Consider the following 17,103-nt stretch of genomic DNA (forward strand, 5'->3'; position numbering starts at 1 on the left):
TCACACATTACACTGCAAGTGTGTGCGTCCTTTAGATCCGTGCACTTGTTCTCCTGGAACAGCTGCGCCGGGCTGTAGAATTTGCTGATCTACTTGGTAATAAATTTAGCTTTTACTTGTCTAATGAATTGAGTTGGAACCCAGATCCACTGTACTGAAAATAAGCTGGAACAGTCAGTTTTGATTTTACTTAAGTTTGAATTTTTGTCATTTTGATAATCATAAGCCACATATTACTTGCAAAGTATAGCGTTTCCTCTGCCACAGTTGAAAACAGACACTTTTCCAGCTTTCAGTTTATCAAGGATTCTTACATTGTCAAACTCAAGTTGACGACTGAATTAACAGTATTTGGACTGAGGACGGCACTAAACATTCTTGCTCTTGTCCAGGATTGATCACTCTGACAGAAGGCAGTGAGTGGGACTGTGTGTAGACAGACTGAGGTTAAATACATGACAGCTTGGAGTTAATCCACTACCTCTAAAGTTAATTGCTGAATTGATTAGCCAAGTCCTAAACTAGTACTGTAATGGATATAGCGCTTTTATAATCAGGCCTTTATGGAATCATTGTTTAGTGTCTGAGATTGTGTCCTCTTGTTTGGTGACTATAATATATTCTAGCATTGTGGGTGTGAACTGCTACAAAGCTTCATTTGGACTTGGTCGCTCTCTTCAATGTTGTGTATGTTGCTGACAAGCATTTTTCAGACTTTGTTTGTAACTTGTTATAACTGCCCGTAGTCTTACCGTCACTTAGCTTACTGTATTCTCTTTCTTGTCTCTTTCATTTCTAGGCTCAATACTGACTGACCGCTAACGCCTTTGTGGTGTGGTCCGGGAGTCCCATTGCTCACCGGGTTTGTTCAGCCGTGTCTGGGCTTTGCCCTATGGCTCGCGCAGCTAACGTGTGAAAATCAGCCAAGCTGGACGCCACAGTTTCGTCCCCCACTGCTTCTGCCTCAGCCCTGCCCCCCTTAGCCAACCCTCAGAACCTGCTGCCTCAGAGACAGCATTCACAAACCTTACCACCCATCACCCCTGACAACGACGAGGACCAGTATGTAAGTAAGGATGCAGCCAATCAGGCCAACACACTCTACAGAGATGCCGAAACCATTACAGGTAAGGGTGTATACTGATCGTAGACTGTATGTCTGATTTGTTACCTTTGCTGTTTGGACAGTATGGACTTAAATTTATGATTTCCTTTATTGGTTTGGCCATATCCTGTTTTGTGTCATATTTGATGTCATTAGTGTTTATTAGTTTGGGACATGTATAGGAACTGGTTACATTTACATGTACTCAAGTGGAGTTTTAAGGTATGTTTACTCTCCTGGATGCTTTCAAATGAAGGTATCTATTGACAAGACACTGATGACAGCACTTGTACTGCTTTGTAAATGGTTACATCTCTGGTGGTTGAGGTGTATTCTTTTTATTTTACATCTTGTATGCATCAAAAAGTGAGGAGCCTGCTGCAGTAGATGCAGTAGAGGGTTTACTAAGAAGTTTCACTGGTGGTTAAAATAGCAGTTTATACAGTAACAGTACAGCACAAACATGACAACATGAAATAAATACACAAACTTCTCGAACTAATCAAATAATGTGAAGGATCATGAGTAATGTGTTGCAGATTGATCCCATATGATGGTCTTACCCATCTCACTTACGGTATGCCATGTTCTATTACTTTTTTGAGGGGTGTTGGGGTTTCTGTGAAACAGAGCTACTGCATTCATTGTCTCATGAAACAATTATAGACCTTTTTTGATGAGACCTCTCATTGCCTTTATGTGCTGAGCTGCACTAATATGTTTTAGGATCTGTGCTAATGTACACTAATGGAATCCTGTTGTACTACAACTAGGTTCCTGATATAGTTTATTTTCTGCACTGTGCCAACCATAAACTTACAATGATGTCCAGGTCCAGAAAGTTGGTGGCTACTGCTGTTGCTGACCTAGGGCATCTCTGGACATTACCCCCATTATGTTCCAGTTTTCAGCAGTGGCCTACACTCTTAAAAAAATAAAGGTGCTTCAGATGGTTGGTTGAGCAAGGCCATCAAAAAGCCAAGAAAAATGTGAAAGGGGGGAACATTAAATTGATGATAAACCTTTACATCAGGTGATGGTTTCTCATACTTGCACATCTCTATTGCAAACATGGTTCTTTGTGAAACCAAAAGTATTTATTCTATTGCATCACTTAAAGAACCATTTGGAGTACCTTATTTTTTTTAGAGTGTAGGCTCAATTTTAGAGTCCTATTTTAAAAATGAATTCAGTCTAAATGAGCATTTACTTTACAAAGACTTTAAAGCTCAGTTGATCAAGATTAGACTGTTATGATCTGGTCAAAAAAGTTCTGCCTCATTCAGCTTGGATGTGTTTGTGTTATGGTGAATCAGACATTTAGTGTCTAGTGACCAGTCTTCTTGCTGACAGGAAAATGCTGTGTAATCTACATTACAGTGTTGCAACTGTTTCCTTTTGCTGCTGATATTGTCTTTTGTTGCTTTGTTATGCCTGGTCCCCACTATAGGAAAAATCCTATAAAAATCCTTACCTGTGAGCAGTGGTGGCTCAGCGGTTAGAGCTCCGGACTATTGATAACTGGGTTGTAGGTTCGATACCCAGGCTCGGCAAGCTGCCACTATTGGGCCCTTTAGCAAGGCCCTTTACCCTTTCTGCACCCCGGGTGCTGGAGTTGGCTGCCCACCAATCTGGGTTTGTGTGCTCAATGCCCCAAGTTCAGTAATGGGTGTGTTTACTACCACAGATGGGTCAAATGTGGAGGACACTACATTTACCTTACCTTTAAAACATAAGAGACACATTATGACATTATTCACAGATCCTTCTGTCCTTGATCATTGTCATTCATTAAAGTCTCACTACAGGAATGATACACAACACACTTTCAGATAATGCACATGAAAAGGAGTCAGTGAACCTTTGCTGGATTTTCTAGAAAAATATATTGCACAGAAAAAAACTTTTAGCTGTTTTAAGCTGTTTGTCTGGGCAGTATTTGGCTCAGGAAACAATTATGTTAGAAACCATATAGTAGTACTTAATAAAGCCAATAAAGCCAAAAAATGTTGGTCGAAGGGCGAAAGATTGGATTGTAGATACCACACACTGCAGGATACTCTGGGAACATCATAGTTTACGAGCACCCTAAAATAGGGAGACTTGCGATTGTCGGGAGGAGCTATTCGGCCTCAAAGTCATCCCTGGTCAGGCATTACATAAAATTTTGAAGATAAATAGCCTCACACTGCATCACAGTAATAGTTAATGTGTGTTTTAGTATTGAGCGTCAGGCATTGTACGTTTCTCTTAAGGATTATCATTGGTCTGTTGTCTGCTTGTCTCTTGGGGTACTATGGTTATGTAACTTTGTCATGGAACTGTGTGTGTGAGTTGATGAGAACGCAGCCATGAGGTTATGTGTTGTGGGTCACTTCCTTTGTTGAAGAGGCCCCCAGAGGGAAAGAGAAATGGAGAGAAATGGAGATTTCTCATCAGCATCAGCATCAGTCACTCCTTTATGATCGTGCTGCAGACTCTACACCTGTACACTGGTGTTGATGTTCCAGCAGTCAGGGAGCATAAGTTCAATAACTTTATTAATCTGTATTTAGTAAAGGCAGTGACATTCATCAGTACTGCTCAGCACTAGAAATAGCTACTCCCACAGCCCAGCTGGTTCACCTAGCAGGCTTTCTGTGCCCCCAAAATGGTCCAGTCTTCCTCACAGAGATTAAACCAAGTTTTATTTGAAATGAAAAACATAACTGGAGGAATATTCAAGTGGCTTCTGAAATGGGTTGTAGGTGGATGTATACACACTTTTAAAGCAGACAGTATTTACTTTAAACTTTAGTCATTAATTCAGTCATATCCACTGAAAAAGGGTAGAGTACTGTACAACTGTACAATACAGTTAAATGTCCACTCAGACTGCACTATAAACACAGACAGTGCAGCCTGTGGACTACAATTAAATGTCTGCTATTGTGTCTCACATGATTTATTCTGGACACATTGAGATTTGCATCATAGAAATGTCAGTCATTGGTTAATTTGCATATGGGCTGCTTCCTGTGGCTTGCACACTTCACTGCCTACAGTGCTTTCATATTGTAAACACTGCCCAAGATCAGGGTCTATTTGTATTAGACCGCACTGACTAACAATGCGTTTCCATTAACAGTAATTGCCTCTCTGTTCTTATAAAGAATATCTCAGCCAGTTGTACACATGGTAGTTGGCATGGCATACATATCCCTAATACAACTCTAAGCAGTCATTAGTTCTGCAATTCTGTCTGGATTCAGTACAGTGTCACTGTGGAGACTGAAGAGTTACTCTTTACACGGTTTCCTTACACGGTTTCAAACATTCATGATGATCAGACCAATAGAAATGCTCCAAAATTACTTGAAATACAATTGCTCAACGCAGACTGAAGACCCACCTCTTCAGACAATACTTGGACGAATAGAGTACTATGGTCACCTTAGTGTCTTGTGTTTACTAGTGTCTAAGCTTAAAGGTACCTTTGAACTATTAGTCTATTCTAACTAGCTAAGGCTTTCTTGGGTAAATAGCAAAGCACTTTGTAAGTCGCTCTGGATAAGAGCGTCTGCTAAATGCCATAAATGTAAATGGAGAGCCAAATAGTGACTGGTTACAGCCACATTAAATAAAAGACTTTCTTTTTATTTTAAATATCAAGACGTTTCACATTGTGGAGTTTGACTGACTGTAGCTAGATGTCCCCTTAAAAATAACACAGCCCCGGTAATTTGAACTAGACATTGTCTCTTTTGGCAATCCAGCTGAATTGTGTTAAAATAGCTGGTGGTGGGAATTTGCAGCAGGGTTATTTGATTTCAGGATTATTTGGGAATGCTACCCTCTTGTGGATGTTCAGGGAGTTGTTAATAGTAATTATTCAAAAGAATGTGGTTTCAGTGTAGGTTCTTGATTTTAGAGGAAACACATATGCTTATGTATGTATGTGAATGGCACTTTGTACCTACCAAGTAGTGTGATGTCATTTGGCTGTTCATTTTAATATTCTAAGAGCAACATTATCTTTTTTTTTTTTATCAAACTGTTCCTTTAAACCTGTTTATCACTGTAATAATACAATGTTTTTGTATCATCACTATATTATGCTGGCAGGGAAGTCTTTGTAAGTGTATTATATCTCTGAAGGCATAAGGCTCTACTTCATTCTCTGAATATGCTCACTTGTCCCCTGTCTGTCCATTGTATAATGCCGCTTTGTATCAGTGCAGCTCATTGTTTCTTTGGCGGTGTGGGTGTGGGTGTGAAGCTGAATTACTGCATCAGCACTGGTATTGCTGGAGCCTGAATCTTTTTCATCTGCAGTGGTTAGTTCCATATTCAGCTTGTTCTGACTCACTTGAAGGAAAAGGTCTGTTCAGTGTTTCCAGGGCCGAGTCCCTGTTTAACCGTCATTACCATGGTGATAGAGAAGTGCTGTTATGGTCTGCCAGGACAGACTGGTGGATGCTTGCCAAATCTGACTTCATTGAAACACTTCAGCAGACCTGAATGGAATAAACACAGCTAGACATTTTATACTTACCACGGCTGATGGGCCTAGACCAGCTTTTAACACTGCTGCAGAGGGTCCTGGTTAAACTTGCAGTTCTGATTTCGGCCTTTCCGAGTCCTTTGATGTCTGGATTCTGTGTGATTTGGGGTGTAAATCTAATAGCAAAAATCTTTGAAAAACCTTACATGGCAGTTTTTCAGGAAAAGGGGGAAAAACACTATTATTTTTCAATAGATGTCTGAATAAAACAATTGTATTGCAAGTAATTTTGGAGCATTTCTATTGGTCGGATCATCCTGAATGTTTGAAACCGTGTAAAGAGTAACAGTCAGATTTACAAAAAAAAGTGGAAAAACAACAAAACATAGTCAAGGACATTTAATATGATTTATGTTAATCGTAAATTTAAGAACAGAGAAAACCTGTCTGGGCTGGACTGTAAGGAGCCCATTGTACCTCTTAAGCCTGCTTGTGATCTTATTAAGCTCACTCATTGTTTTATTTCAGAAAAGAAGGAATTATGTTAATTATATATATATATATATATATATATATATATATATATATATATATATATATATATCAGTACTAAATCAAGCCTGTGATTATATTATGAAGGGAAAAAAACAGGAGAGCCTTGTATTCCCAGGTCCAAAAGAGAAGGCTTAGCTCCACTGTGGTGGTACAACATGTCCAGGCAGTTCTAATCTTTGGAAACGTAACTGAGGCATTACTCAAGATCATTGGCAGCCTTTAACCAACAAGATCTCAAGGTTTAAAGGGGGACTGGTGTGGTGTGACTCAAAGGCCTGTTGAAAGTTTAGTTTGAGCTCAATGATTTAAAACTACTGCTCATATCTGTGCCATATCTAGGGCAGTGGTGGCTCAGCGGTTAGAGCGCCGGGATATCGATAACAGGGTTGTGGGTTCGATTCCCGGGCTCGGCAAGCTGCCACTGTTGGGTCCTTGAGCAAGGCCCTTTACCCTCTCTACCCCGGGCGCTGGAGTTGGCTGCTCACCTGCTCTGGGTGTGTGTGTACTCACTGCCCCTAACACGTGTGTGTGTGAGTGTGTGTTCACTACCAGATGGGTTAAATGCGGAGGACACATTTCGCTGTAGAGTGCACACTTCCATTCCAGAGCCCATCTTACATCTCCTCCTTCTGACCAGCTCAGTACCAAGGGTGGTCACGCATCTGGTTACACTGCCTGTTGACGTGAGGAAACGCATGTTTACATATCTAACATGAAACTAGTCTAGCCCAACACGACTAATGTGGACTGTACCTGTGTGCATCTGCCTGTCCTTTTTAGGTTATATGTTGCAGATTCATGAACAAAATCCAGTTGTTGGGTCGTGTGTGTGTGTGTGTGTGTGTGTGTGTGTGTGTGTGTGTGTGTGTGTGTGTGTGTGTGTGTGTGTGGAAAAGGAAAAGATAATGCATACAAAAAATCATAGTCAGTCAGTCAATGATCATAACAATCAATAATGGCATAATACAGAGGTAACGTCCAATCAACTATGTTACTGTTCAGTGGCTTGGAAGTGATGCAGTATAGCAATTTTTGAGCCAGATAGACTACAACAGCAGAAGACCACACCAGGTTCCACTTCTGTCAGCCAAGAACAGAAAGCTGAGGCTGCAGTGGGCACAGGCTCACCAAAACTGCAAGCATGTAGCCTGGCCTGATGAATTTCGATTTCTGCTGAGGTTTCATGGACCCAGAAAAAGACCAAGGTGGTGGAGGTGGTGTGATGGAGTGGGGGTGTTTTTTGCCACACTTTGTGCCTGTTAATCTAATTCTGTCATCACCAGAATGCCTCAGTCTATTTGAGAATTGCCTTTGACCATGTAGCCACACATAATAGCCACTTCCAGCATGATAATGCACCATGTCAGAAAGCAAACGCTCCTCTCAAAGTAGTTTAAACATGACAGTGAGTTCAGCGTTCTTCAGTGGTCTTCCCATTCACTGAATCTGGTAGAACATGAGATTGGCAGCATGAAAGTGTTCCTGAAAAATCTGCAGAATTGCTGACTCAACCATGTCAATGTGGACCAGAATCTCAAAGGAGTGTCTCTGATATGTTGATATGATAAGACCATTCCACAAAGAATTGAAGCTGTTTTGAGTCCAGAGGGGAGGGGGGGACTCTGGCCAGTATTAATATATCCTTGTTTAATTGGTGAGTGTAAATCACAAGTAAAAAAGTAAAAGTACACCCATTAACACGCTAGTGGCCCGGTCTGTGAACGCACTTTATCTGTTTGCAGATTCCCAGAGCCTTTCCAACTTCCTGTCTCTCCTCGCACACTTACCCCCTCTGTTTATAAACCCTGCCATTATGATCCTCTGTGTGTAGAAAGCTCAGACTTGTCCAGTGTTCAGTAGAAAGAGGACAATGACAGCAGTGGGCCAGTGGCTGCAGAGTAATCCAGTCTATGTTTAGTGTGGGGGCATGTGACTGGTGTCATCAGCATGCCAGACATGGCTGGGCGTTCACTCCTCTCACTCCCTCCCACTCGTTTTCTCTCCTTCTCCCTCGCTCCCTCCCTCCGTCGCCTTAGTCTTTTTCTCTCTCGCACTCTCTCCCACCCTAACTTGTTCTCTCGACACTGTGCCCTTCCCCGAAGGAGAGGAAAATGTAAGTTGGTCGAGAGAGGACTGAGCCTGTGGCGGCAGCAACATGAGTAAGTACTTAGATCAGACAAATCAGAAACTTTGAGACTGGACAGAGACGCTGTAGACAGTGTGGAGGTGTTGGCTGAGTGTTGACGTATGGCCATGTGATTCCACTAAGGTCAACTTGTAGGTGTTCTTGACCCTCTTCACTTCTTCTCCAAGGCCAGCAGCTAAGACAGCTCCTAAAGTTTTTGGAGTTTGGCGTATTATACGTTGTTTTGCTTCACCTTAACTCAGAACAGCCCCTCTGCAACTTTTCTGTAAAACTCTCTCCTGTTTGAAGCCATATTGATTTTTGTCTAGACAGAGAAATGCTATCTTTTTGTTCTGTGTTCTGTACCCTGGAGTGTTAGCTAACGGATGTGTTTTCCCTTTAAATCAATATAGCAGCCCACAAATAAACGAATCCATGCTCACTGATAAACTGCTGTATTCAGACAACAGCCTTTTTGCATTAGTTTTTTTTTTTTTTTTTTTTTTTAACATTACAAGTTTATTAAGTGCAGCGTTGCTTTAAAACAGAAAGTGTGTCGGCACTGTAAATGCCGGCCGAGCAGCTGTTTCTTATCAAGAATTTTCACTCAGCTGCCATTCAGCTGCTCAGTGTGACTGCTCTGGTTTACAGGACTTGTCTGGTTTGATGCCATGCTGAAGAGGTCGAGGGTACTGGAAGGACAGTACACTTTGGCTGGTCTTGCTGTTGCGCGCGCGCACACACATACACGCACACACAAAAACACAACCCCAAAATAATCCCAGGTCAGCCAAGACAAATGCACTCACTAACACTCTCCTCAAACTCTCTAGGGTACTCCGTAACCTTCAATCAACATGGGCATGTTGGTGTGACATTTAGAAGCACCTCTCACAGCTAGAGTTATGGAGAATGATTTTGGAGATCGAAAACTTGTAACTGTATGCACTTACATTTTACTGCTTGAGCAAGGTTTGAGTGTTGTGATTTTCCTAGACTGTTTTGTTTGTACTCTTTTCAGATGTGCCAACTGGCATGTTGTGGCCTGTCACTGGAACTTTCTACTGGGTTCTGTTTACTGAAAAAAAGAATGACTGATGAATTAGTGATTCTAATGTGTACATCATTTCCACATCAGTTACAGTTTTATCTTTCTGATTATGAAGTGTTCTACATATTTGCATGAAGTAAATTCAGTTCATTACTTTTCATTAGAGGTTCATTGTTTGTTGTTTTACATTATAGATATCAGTATGGGGCCTGTGTCAGCAGAAAAAATATTTCATAAGGGGGGGGAAAAAATTCACCTAGCCTGAAACGGCACACACTCACACTGTTTGCTCTGCATTTCTTCCTGTGCGGTTGTGGAGTGTTTGAGTAGTTTGAGCACGAGATCTACTTTTAAAGACTTGTCTTAATGAAAGTACTTCAGTAAAAACATAGTATAGTTTTTTTTTTTTTTAAAGCTTAAAAACTGTATTTAAAATCACTTCTTTGTAATTGAGTATGCACATGCATTCATTTAGCCTTCCAGCAACCCACTCGCCCCCACCTTGCGGCCTACCATCAGAAAACCACTGATCTGTACTAACTTTAGGCCCTGGCTTGCCTTGACACCCTCAGATCTGTACAGTAATAAGTTTCAGTTAGCACTGGTTATAGGAACTGGTGAGGACTAACATTGTAAATACAAATCGTATTTACCATTTGTGGCGGACACAGATGGAATTTGGCTTCTGCTTATCCCATCCGTGCAGTTAACACATCCATACACACCAGTGAAACCCCTACAATGGGCAGTAAGCACACATGCCCAGAGCGGTGGGCCGCCATTGCAGCGGTGACCGGGCGCCCAACAGTGGCAGCTTGCCGAGCCCGGGTTTCGAACCCACAACCCTATAGCCTGGAGCTCTAACCACTCATAAAATGTGGGCTCATGGGGGGAAAAAAATTATCATAAAAAAAACAAGGCTCTTATTTTATTGTCTGGTTGGCAGATGTGTCCGTGTCACTGACCTGGTGCAGTTTGCTAACCAGCTAAAGAGCCTGTAGCCAGGTCAGCTTTTAGCCTTGTTTGGCTTTCTCGAGTGTCATCAGTCATCAGTAAAAAATAAAACAATAAAAATAAGCCAGTACTTTTCCATTTGATGTGTGTTTAGCTCCAGTTTGGTGGTCAGCTGAGGTAGTCCAGTTTGATTTAGAGGCAGCAGAGCTTCAAGAGAAGAGATGGTAAAAGCTAGCATTGGTGCACTTACATTATGTACAGAACTGAATGAAAGAAATCCAGCATTCCCAGCAGCGGAGAACAGTTGGTCATCCAAAGCAATGAATTTCGTTATCTTTTAATCATACTTTGCATCTCTATTTTTCCCCCAGATGGTTCCCTGCAGTCCTACACCTGTACTGACCTTTCAGATGCATGTTGGTGGTACTCAACAGTATGCGTGCACATGTGCTTTTTGTCCTTGTGAAAAGAAGAGTTTAGCTTGAACAGCATAGTTCAGTATGTGTAGTTGTATCATTTTCTAAAAAAGAAAACATTAGTGGAACTTGATAGTGGAACTTCTAGAGATTGTGTCACTTGTTTGTTGAAAATTACTGTATTTAAAATCACTCCTTTGTAATTGAGTATACACATGGATTAATTTAGCCTTCCAGCAACCCACAAGCCTCCACCTTGCGGCCTACCATCAGAAAACTACCGATCTCTACTGACGTTTGTCCTTGGCTTGCTTTCAGATCTGTACAGTAAGAGAGTTTCAGATAGCACAGATGCAGACTAACATTGTGGAGGCAGAAAACCATTTACATTATACGCTGTGATTGTGAATCATGGCATGGCACATTGTTTTAAAATACACAGCACAGTGAACACTTCCCAGGGACCTCTGACTAGAATGCAGTGGATGGTCCTTGTGAGACCCGTTCAGCAACCTGCTAACAACTTCACAGCTGAGCTTGTAGAGGTCTGTCATTAGTTGCATTCTACTGAAGTGTTTCCTACTTATTTATGTTTTTTCTTTCTCTCTGGTGCATTCCATTGTTGGTGCATCACCAGCTGATCGCTGTGAATTGTCCCTTTTTTTTTCTTTTTTTTTTTTTTACTGAAAACAGATGTTACCCAACATAAAGTCCACAATCTTGAAGCATTCTGTCTGAGAGGAGCTAGTACTTTTGTCCAGATGACTGTTCTCTTGAACCCAGTGACTACATATAAACTGTATAGGTGGTGCATTAGAAAGTGAGTTAGTTGCACTAACAAACAAATCTTTTACACTGGGGAATGCCACCAACCAAAAAAAGAAAAAGCAACACAAAAGCCTGTAAGTTAAAAGTGGATATGCTTTTTTCGTAGGGAAGCCTTAATGTGACTGGAGAATGATACTGTTTCCGTTTTGTTGTCTTGGACGCCAGGAAAGCGTTTACTGAGTATTTAAATGCTGTTTTATTTCAAGTCATTCTGGATTGTATTGTATTGGCTGGTATACAACATATTTTATTAATTTATTTATGTGTTTTGGGTAATTATTACCAACTCTTACCAGGTTTACTGAAGACTGAAGAGCTGAGGAGATTGGAGCCTTGTTTGGCTTTCTCAAGCCTTACCAGTATAAATAAAATAACCCAGTACATATCCCTTCTGATATGTGTTTAGCTCAAGTTTGGTGTCCAGCTGAGGTAGTCCAGTTTCTTTTCGAGGCAGCAGGCATTAGACAGAAGATATGGTAAAAGCTAGCGCTGGTGCGCTTTCAGTGTCTACAGAATTAAATCCCATATACAGAATGAAACAAAAGAAATCAAGCATTCCCAACAACAGAGAACAGTTGGTCATCCCAAGCAAGGAGTTCCATAATCTTTTAGTCCTACTTTGCTCTATTACCCTGTCCTTCGTCTACATTGTGTTGCGCTCTCTCTGTAGTTTTCTGGGTGGTTCTCTGTAGCACTACACCTGTACTGACCTTTCAGATGCACGTGTGTGGGACTCCACAGCATGCTTGTGCACAAGAGTTTTCGCTTGAACATAATAGCTTATTGCTGCTTGACACAAGGAACAAGGGATGCTTGTTTACAAGGGGAAGATTATTGGAAGGAACAAGATCTGGCTGTCTGATTGAGGAGCGGGATGTGCTGGGAATGTCGGGCTGTGGTAGAGTGGTTGTGTGTATGTATGGTTGTGTGGAGGCTTTTTGCAGTGCGGTTATGTAACGTAAGTGTTGAAAGCTTGAGTGTCGGTCATGGCAGTGAACAACATCCGTAAGAGCAATGAGTGATGGCAACAGCAACTTTTATCAACCATTCTTGCCACTGAATTAAAATTTGGAGTTAGTTATTCGTTGGTGTGAACTGTCTTGAAGCTCTTTGCCTTCTTGTTCCTGTGACTGTGAGGAGATTGGAGACTGCATTTAGCAAACAAGCCACTAGAGGCTGCTAGTCTCAAATCTATTGTCAGTCCAAGTGTATGTCTTGTGGCCAACTCCAGAATTTTCAGATTGTAGTTAATAAGAAATGTACAGTACGTTCAGGAGGACTAAGCGATTACTTGTGTTAATATGGTAGAGGCTGCCATAACAGGTGAGTCTAGTAGTGGTTCACTGGTTAAAGCTTCATATTGTATAGGACTGTTCTATAGGTCAGATGTGTCAGTAGGCCCAAACAATGATAAAGTGCTGTTTGTACAATTGCTTATGTAATGTTTGCTTTTAGAGGGAAGAGTTATCAGTATGTATGTACTTAAACAAACAAGTATTTATCATTAAGCTATTTATTTATTTTATAGATGACTGATTGAGATGTACAGTTGTATGCAAAAGTTCATACACCCTCAGCCAAATGACACATTTTGCTGTTTGTTTTTCATTGAGAAGTAGTAAACACAGCCTCTGTAGCTAATCAAACATACAGTACTGTGTAAAAAAAAAACATCAGTGTGGCCTGTGCAAAAGTTTAGACACTTTACACTTTACAAACCACAGCTTCTAAACACTTTATGCTGCAGCTAAAATTGTTCAGTTCTCGTAGGTGTGTGTTATGTTCTGTCATATCTTGGTTGTAAATGGAACCATTCCAATTTATAAACCTGTTTGAATGCTTAAATGGTTCTTTATTTGAGGGAAAACCTTTTGTAGATGGTTCTTTATAGAACTAGTTTCATAAAGTGTTCTACATAGCACCGAATAAAAGGTTCCACAATCATCAAAGAGCCCATTCTCAGAATTATACAGAACCCTTTTGCTGAAAGTGTACACTAAAAAAAACACTAATATATGTGGTAACAGGTATTGGATCAATCTAAGGATGTATTTGAAATTAATAAAAATAGTTCTTTTGCTGCATACTATTTTAGGTGGAATTGCCAATACTAGTGTGGATCCCAACATACCCCACATCTGAATTCTCCAGTCGATGTACGATGGTTTCACTTTTAGTTCACTTTGTATCTCTCCCCTCTTCTTGACCCTTCTCTCTCTCTCTTTGTGTCCTTTTGTGTGCCAGATGTGTGTAACAGCACTGATCTTCCAGAGGTGGAAATCATCAGTTTGCTGGAGGAGCAGCTCCCTCATTATCAGCTGAGAGCGGACACCATATATGGCTATGACCACGACGACTGGCTTCACACACCCCTCATCTCCCCTGACACTACTATTGACCTGACCACTGAGCAGATTGAGGAGACCCTCAAATACTTCCGTAAGTCCTTCACTCATACAAGTATACAGACCTGCTTTATTTTTAGATTTAGTAATTGATTCTCTTTCGCTCTCTTGCTCGCTCACTCTGTTATTGCTATTACTGCTTTTACATACAGAGACTGAGTAGATTCAGTTCAGTAGACGCTGAATTAATGTCTGATATAACACTCAAAACAAGCATGGTTTAATTATTCTCTCTCATCTGGAATAGTGGGGATTGAAGAGCCCAGGGGTCCAGATTTCTATTTAGAGAATCCTGTACTTTCTTCAGCTACTTTCACTGTGTTCTGCTAGAGGACAGTTGTAACTCCTTCCGTTTGCAGACCTTGGCACTAATGTTCGGCCACAGTTTCATGAGTGATACAGAAAAAAAAACAGACAAAAAAAGAACACCATGCTGTCACTCTTTCTGCTTTATTGAGCATAATTGAACCACCAATGCTTATATTTTACTACTGGAATACAGTGAGTTCAGTTAAAGCCTGTTTTTTCTTCTACTTTTGGCTTATGACTTTTTCAGCCGGATGGCTGTATATGTGTGTGAACTCGGTGACAGCTGGGCTCAGTTGCCACAGCAAACACTCCCACTGAGACTGGACACCAAGCAGAACCTCCACCCTCTTGTTTGTGGTCAGTCGGAACACTGAAGAGGTGTCCTAGTGTATAATGGATCTGTTCTGTCTTGTCTTCTAATTTCTTTGAACCATTACCCGTCTTTGAGAAATCCGGGCATGGTGAAGCCACTGTGATTCTCCACCATGTCTTTATAAGTCTTCTCTAAGAGAATTCTCTCTTACATGACCTTAAGAAATTGTTTCCATTCTATCCCACCTCTTTATTTAGTTTTATAACCTTTTAGCCCACACTCAAATTATCAGGGCCGCGCTCCTGCTGACCCGCCAAGTCTGCAGGTTAGGAGAATTTTATTAACATACAGGAGTTTAACAAAACACACCCAGCCCACCCTTTGTTTGAACCTTTCCCCTCTGGCAAAACATCCGATCAATATGGAACAGGACTTCCAGGTTTAGGGTGTGTGTGTGTGTGTGTGTGTGTGTGTGTGTGTGTGTGTGTGTGTGAGTGTGTGTGTGTGTGTGTGTGTGTGTGTGTGTGTGAGTGTGTGTGTGTGTGTGTGTGTGTGAGTGTGTGTGTGAGTGTGTGTGTGAGTGTGTGTGTGAGTGTGTGTGTGAGTGTGTGTGTGAGTGTGAGTGTGAGTGTGAGTGTGTGTGTGAGTGTGTGTGTGAGTGTGAGTGTGAGTGTGAGTGTGAGTGTGAGTGTGTGTGTGAGTGTGTGTGAGTGTGTGTGAGTGTGTGTGAGTGTGTGTGTGTGTGTGAGTGTGAGTGTGAGTGTGAGTGTGAGTGTGAGTGTGAGTGTGAGTGTGAGTGTGAGTGTGAGACCATTGTCTGGGTTCTGAGTAAATCACTGCATTTTAGCCGGCTCCAGGATGTCTTTAAGATATTACAGTTAAGAAAAGCTGCAATGCAGAATAAAGACTTTTAAAGTGCATAATGTCAGTTGGTTAGTGCACTTAATGCTCTTTGTTTTAAAATGAAGTTGGTTATCACGATGCTTGAGCTCACTACAATACATTTCTAGCAACCATCTATGTTGCAGTAAAGAGTTGGGCTGAGTTGAAATTGAGACTGGGGAATATGCCAGTCTGTTATTGTGAGTCTAAGATGGATGGACATTGTTAGTACTTCCACATCACCAATCAACTACATTTGTCCTTACAGAGAGAAAGAAGGGTTATTTAGTGCAGGGCAGTGTGTTGTCAGGTGTGCAGTACCCATATATTCTGATAGTTTTTTGTGTTTTGGTGTATTTTATTCCCCATTTACCATATGATATATGATAAATGGGGTAAAATATGATACAATATATGATAAAATATGATACATATAAAGACAAGTATTTTGTTTGTTATTCGGGGCTGTGTGTTGGCAAGAACCTGTTGATATAATGTGAATCACAATATAGGGGTTACAATTCAATATATTGCAATATTGTAAGCAATACAATATATTGTAATTTTTTTTTTATTTATTCATTAATTTTACTTAGAATTTAGGAAAACTGTTATAATTAAACACACACACACACACCATCCTATGCAAAAACTCTCCATTAAAAAACAGTGGGGTTCGAGGAGTCTGGGTTTAGTCACAACACAAAATGACCACTAAATCAACCTCAGTAAATCTGCAATGTTTAGTTGTGTCTTGTGTTTTATGATAAAAATGGACTAGTGTGGATTTTTACACCATAGTGGACTAGTGTGACCCGTGTGACCCAGACCATATATAGCTTTCATAGTTTATCTTTTCACAGTAACATATTTTTAAAAATTTTAAAGGCTGTGTATGGGCTTTTTTGGAATAACTTTTGATTGATTTAGTACTGTACAGTATTTCTTGTGCACTTGAGATATGAGATGTGCATTTTACTCTCATTCTCCCTCCCTCTCTCTGTTTTTCTCTCTGATAGTGTTTCACATCTCATCTTAAAATAGTCCACACTGAGACAGGCCCCTGTAGCAGAGGGAATAGAGTGCACCATTTATTGATTTTTATTTGGTAAGGCTAAGCCAAGCCTCTCTGAGTTTCAGCTTCTACTGCACAGCTACAGTATTTCTGCAATAGTCATATTGAATAAAAGTAGCTAGTTACAGTATGGTTGAGAAGTGGGGTCACAGTTTATGTAAAAGTATGTGCTTGCTCATACATGCCATCTGATATTGCAACAGGGTATCATTTCCCCCACATTTCTGAAGCCTACCCTACATTTCCCAACCTCCATGATGTCATCAGTGTAAGCCAAAAGGCAGTCAGCTGGTGAGGTGGCAGGAGGCAAGTCATCTACACAGCCACTCCGGGCTCAGGAAAATTGCATCACTACTGAGCACAGCGGCAGTCATCTTGTGATGGTGATTCATTGTGGAGGATTTATGGGGACCCTTGGAAGAATAGTGTTCAGTAGATATCTGGATTAAATGGTTTGGAGTTTGAACTGGTAAATGCAGTATGTTTAGTTCTGAACATGATTAAGAAGAAAGCTCAGATAAGGCTTTCTGTGTCATGCATGCATTCAGGACGAATGTCTGGTCTGGATACGGCACTGACGCTATTCTGCTCTGCTTCTGTCC

General features: G+C 40.9%; 1 protein-coding gene across 2 annotated transcripts in view; it reads left to right on the forward strand.

Moving 5' to 3' along the window:
• Positions 1-917: 917 nt before the first annotated feature.
• Positions 918-17,103, forward strand: part of trak1a (trafficking protein, kinesin binding 1a) — a 43,399-nt gene continuing 27,213 nt past the window's right edge. The window contains exons 1-2 of one of the 2 annotated variants that reach the window (XM_072679662.1): positions 918-1,127; positions 13,762-13,956. Coding sequence is in view for 1 of the 2 variants with exons in the window: in XM_072679659.1 (XP_072535760.1) it covers positions 8,299-8,302; positions 13,762-13,956 (199 nt within the window). In the remaining variant the exon portion in view is untranslated. Of the gene's footprint in view, positions 1,128-8,241; positions 8,303-13,761; positions 13,957-17,103 lie in introns of those variants that run through there. The other variant, XM_072679659.1, reaches the window with a different exon arrangement.

Source organism: Salminus brasiliensis, chromosome 5 (assembly GCF_030463535.1).
Source record: "Salminus brasiliensis chromosome 5, fSalBra1.hap2, whole genome shotgun sequence".
NCBI lineage: Eukaryota > Metazoa > Chordata > Actinopteri > Characiformes > Bryconidae > Salminus > Salminus brasiliensis.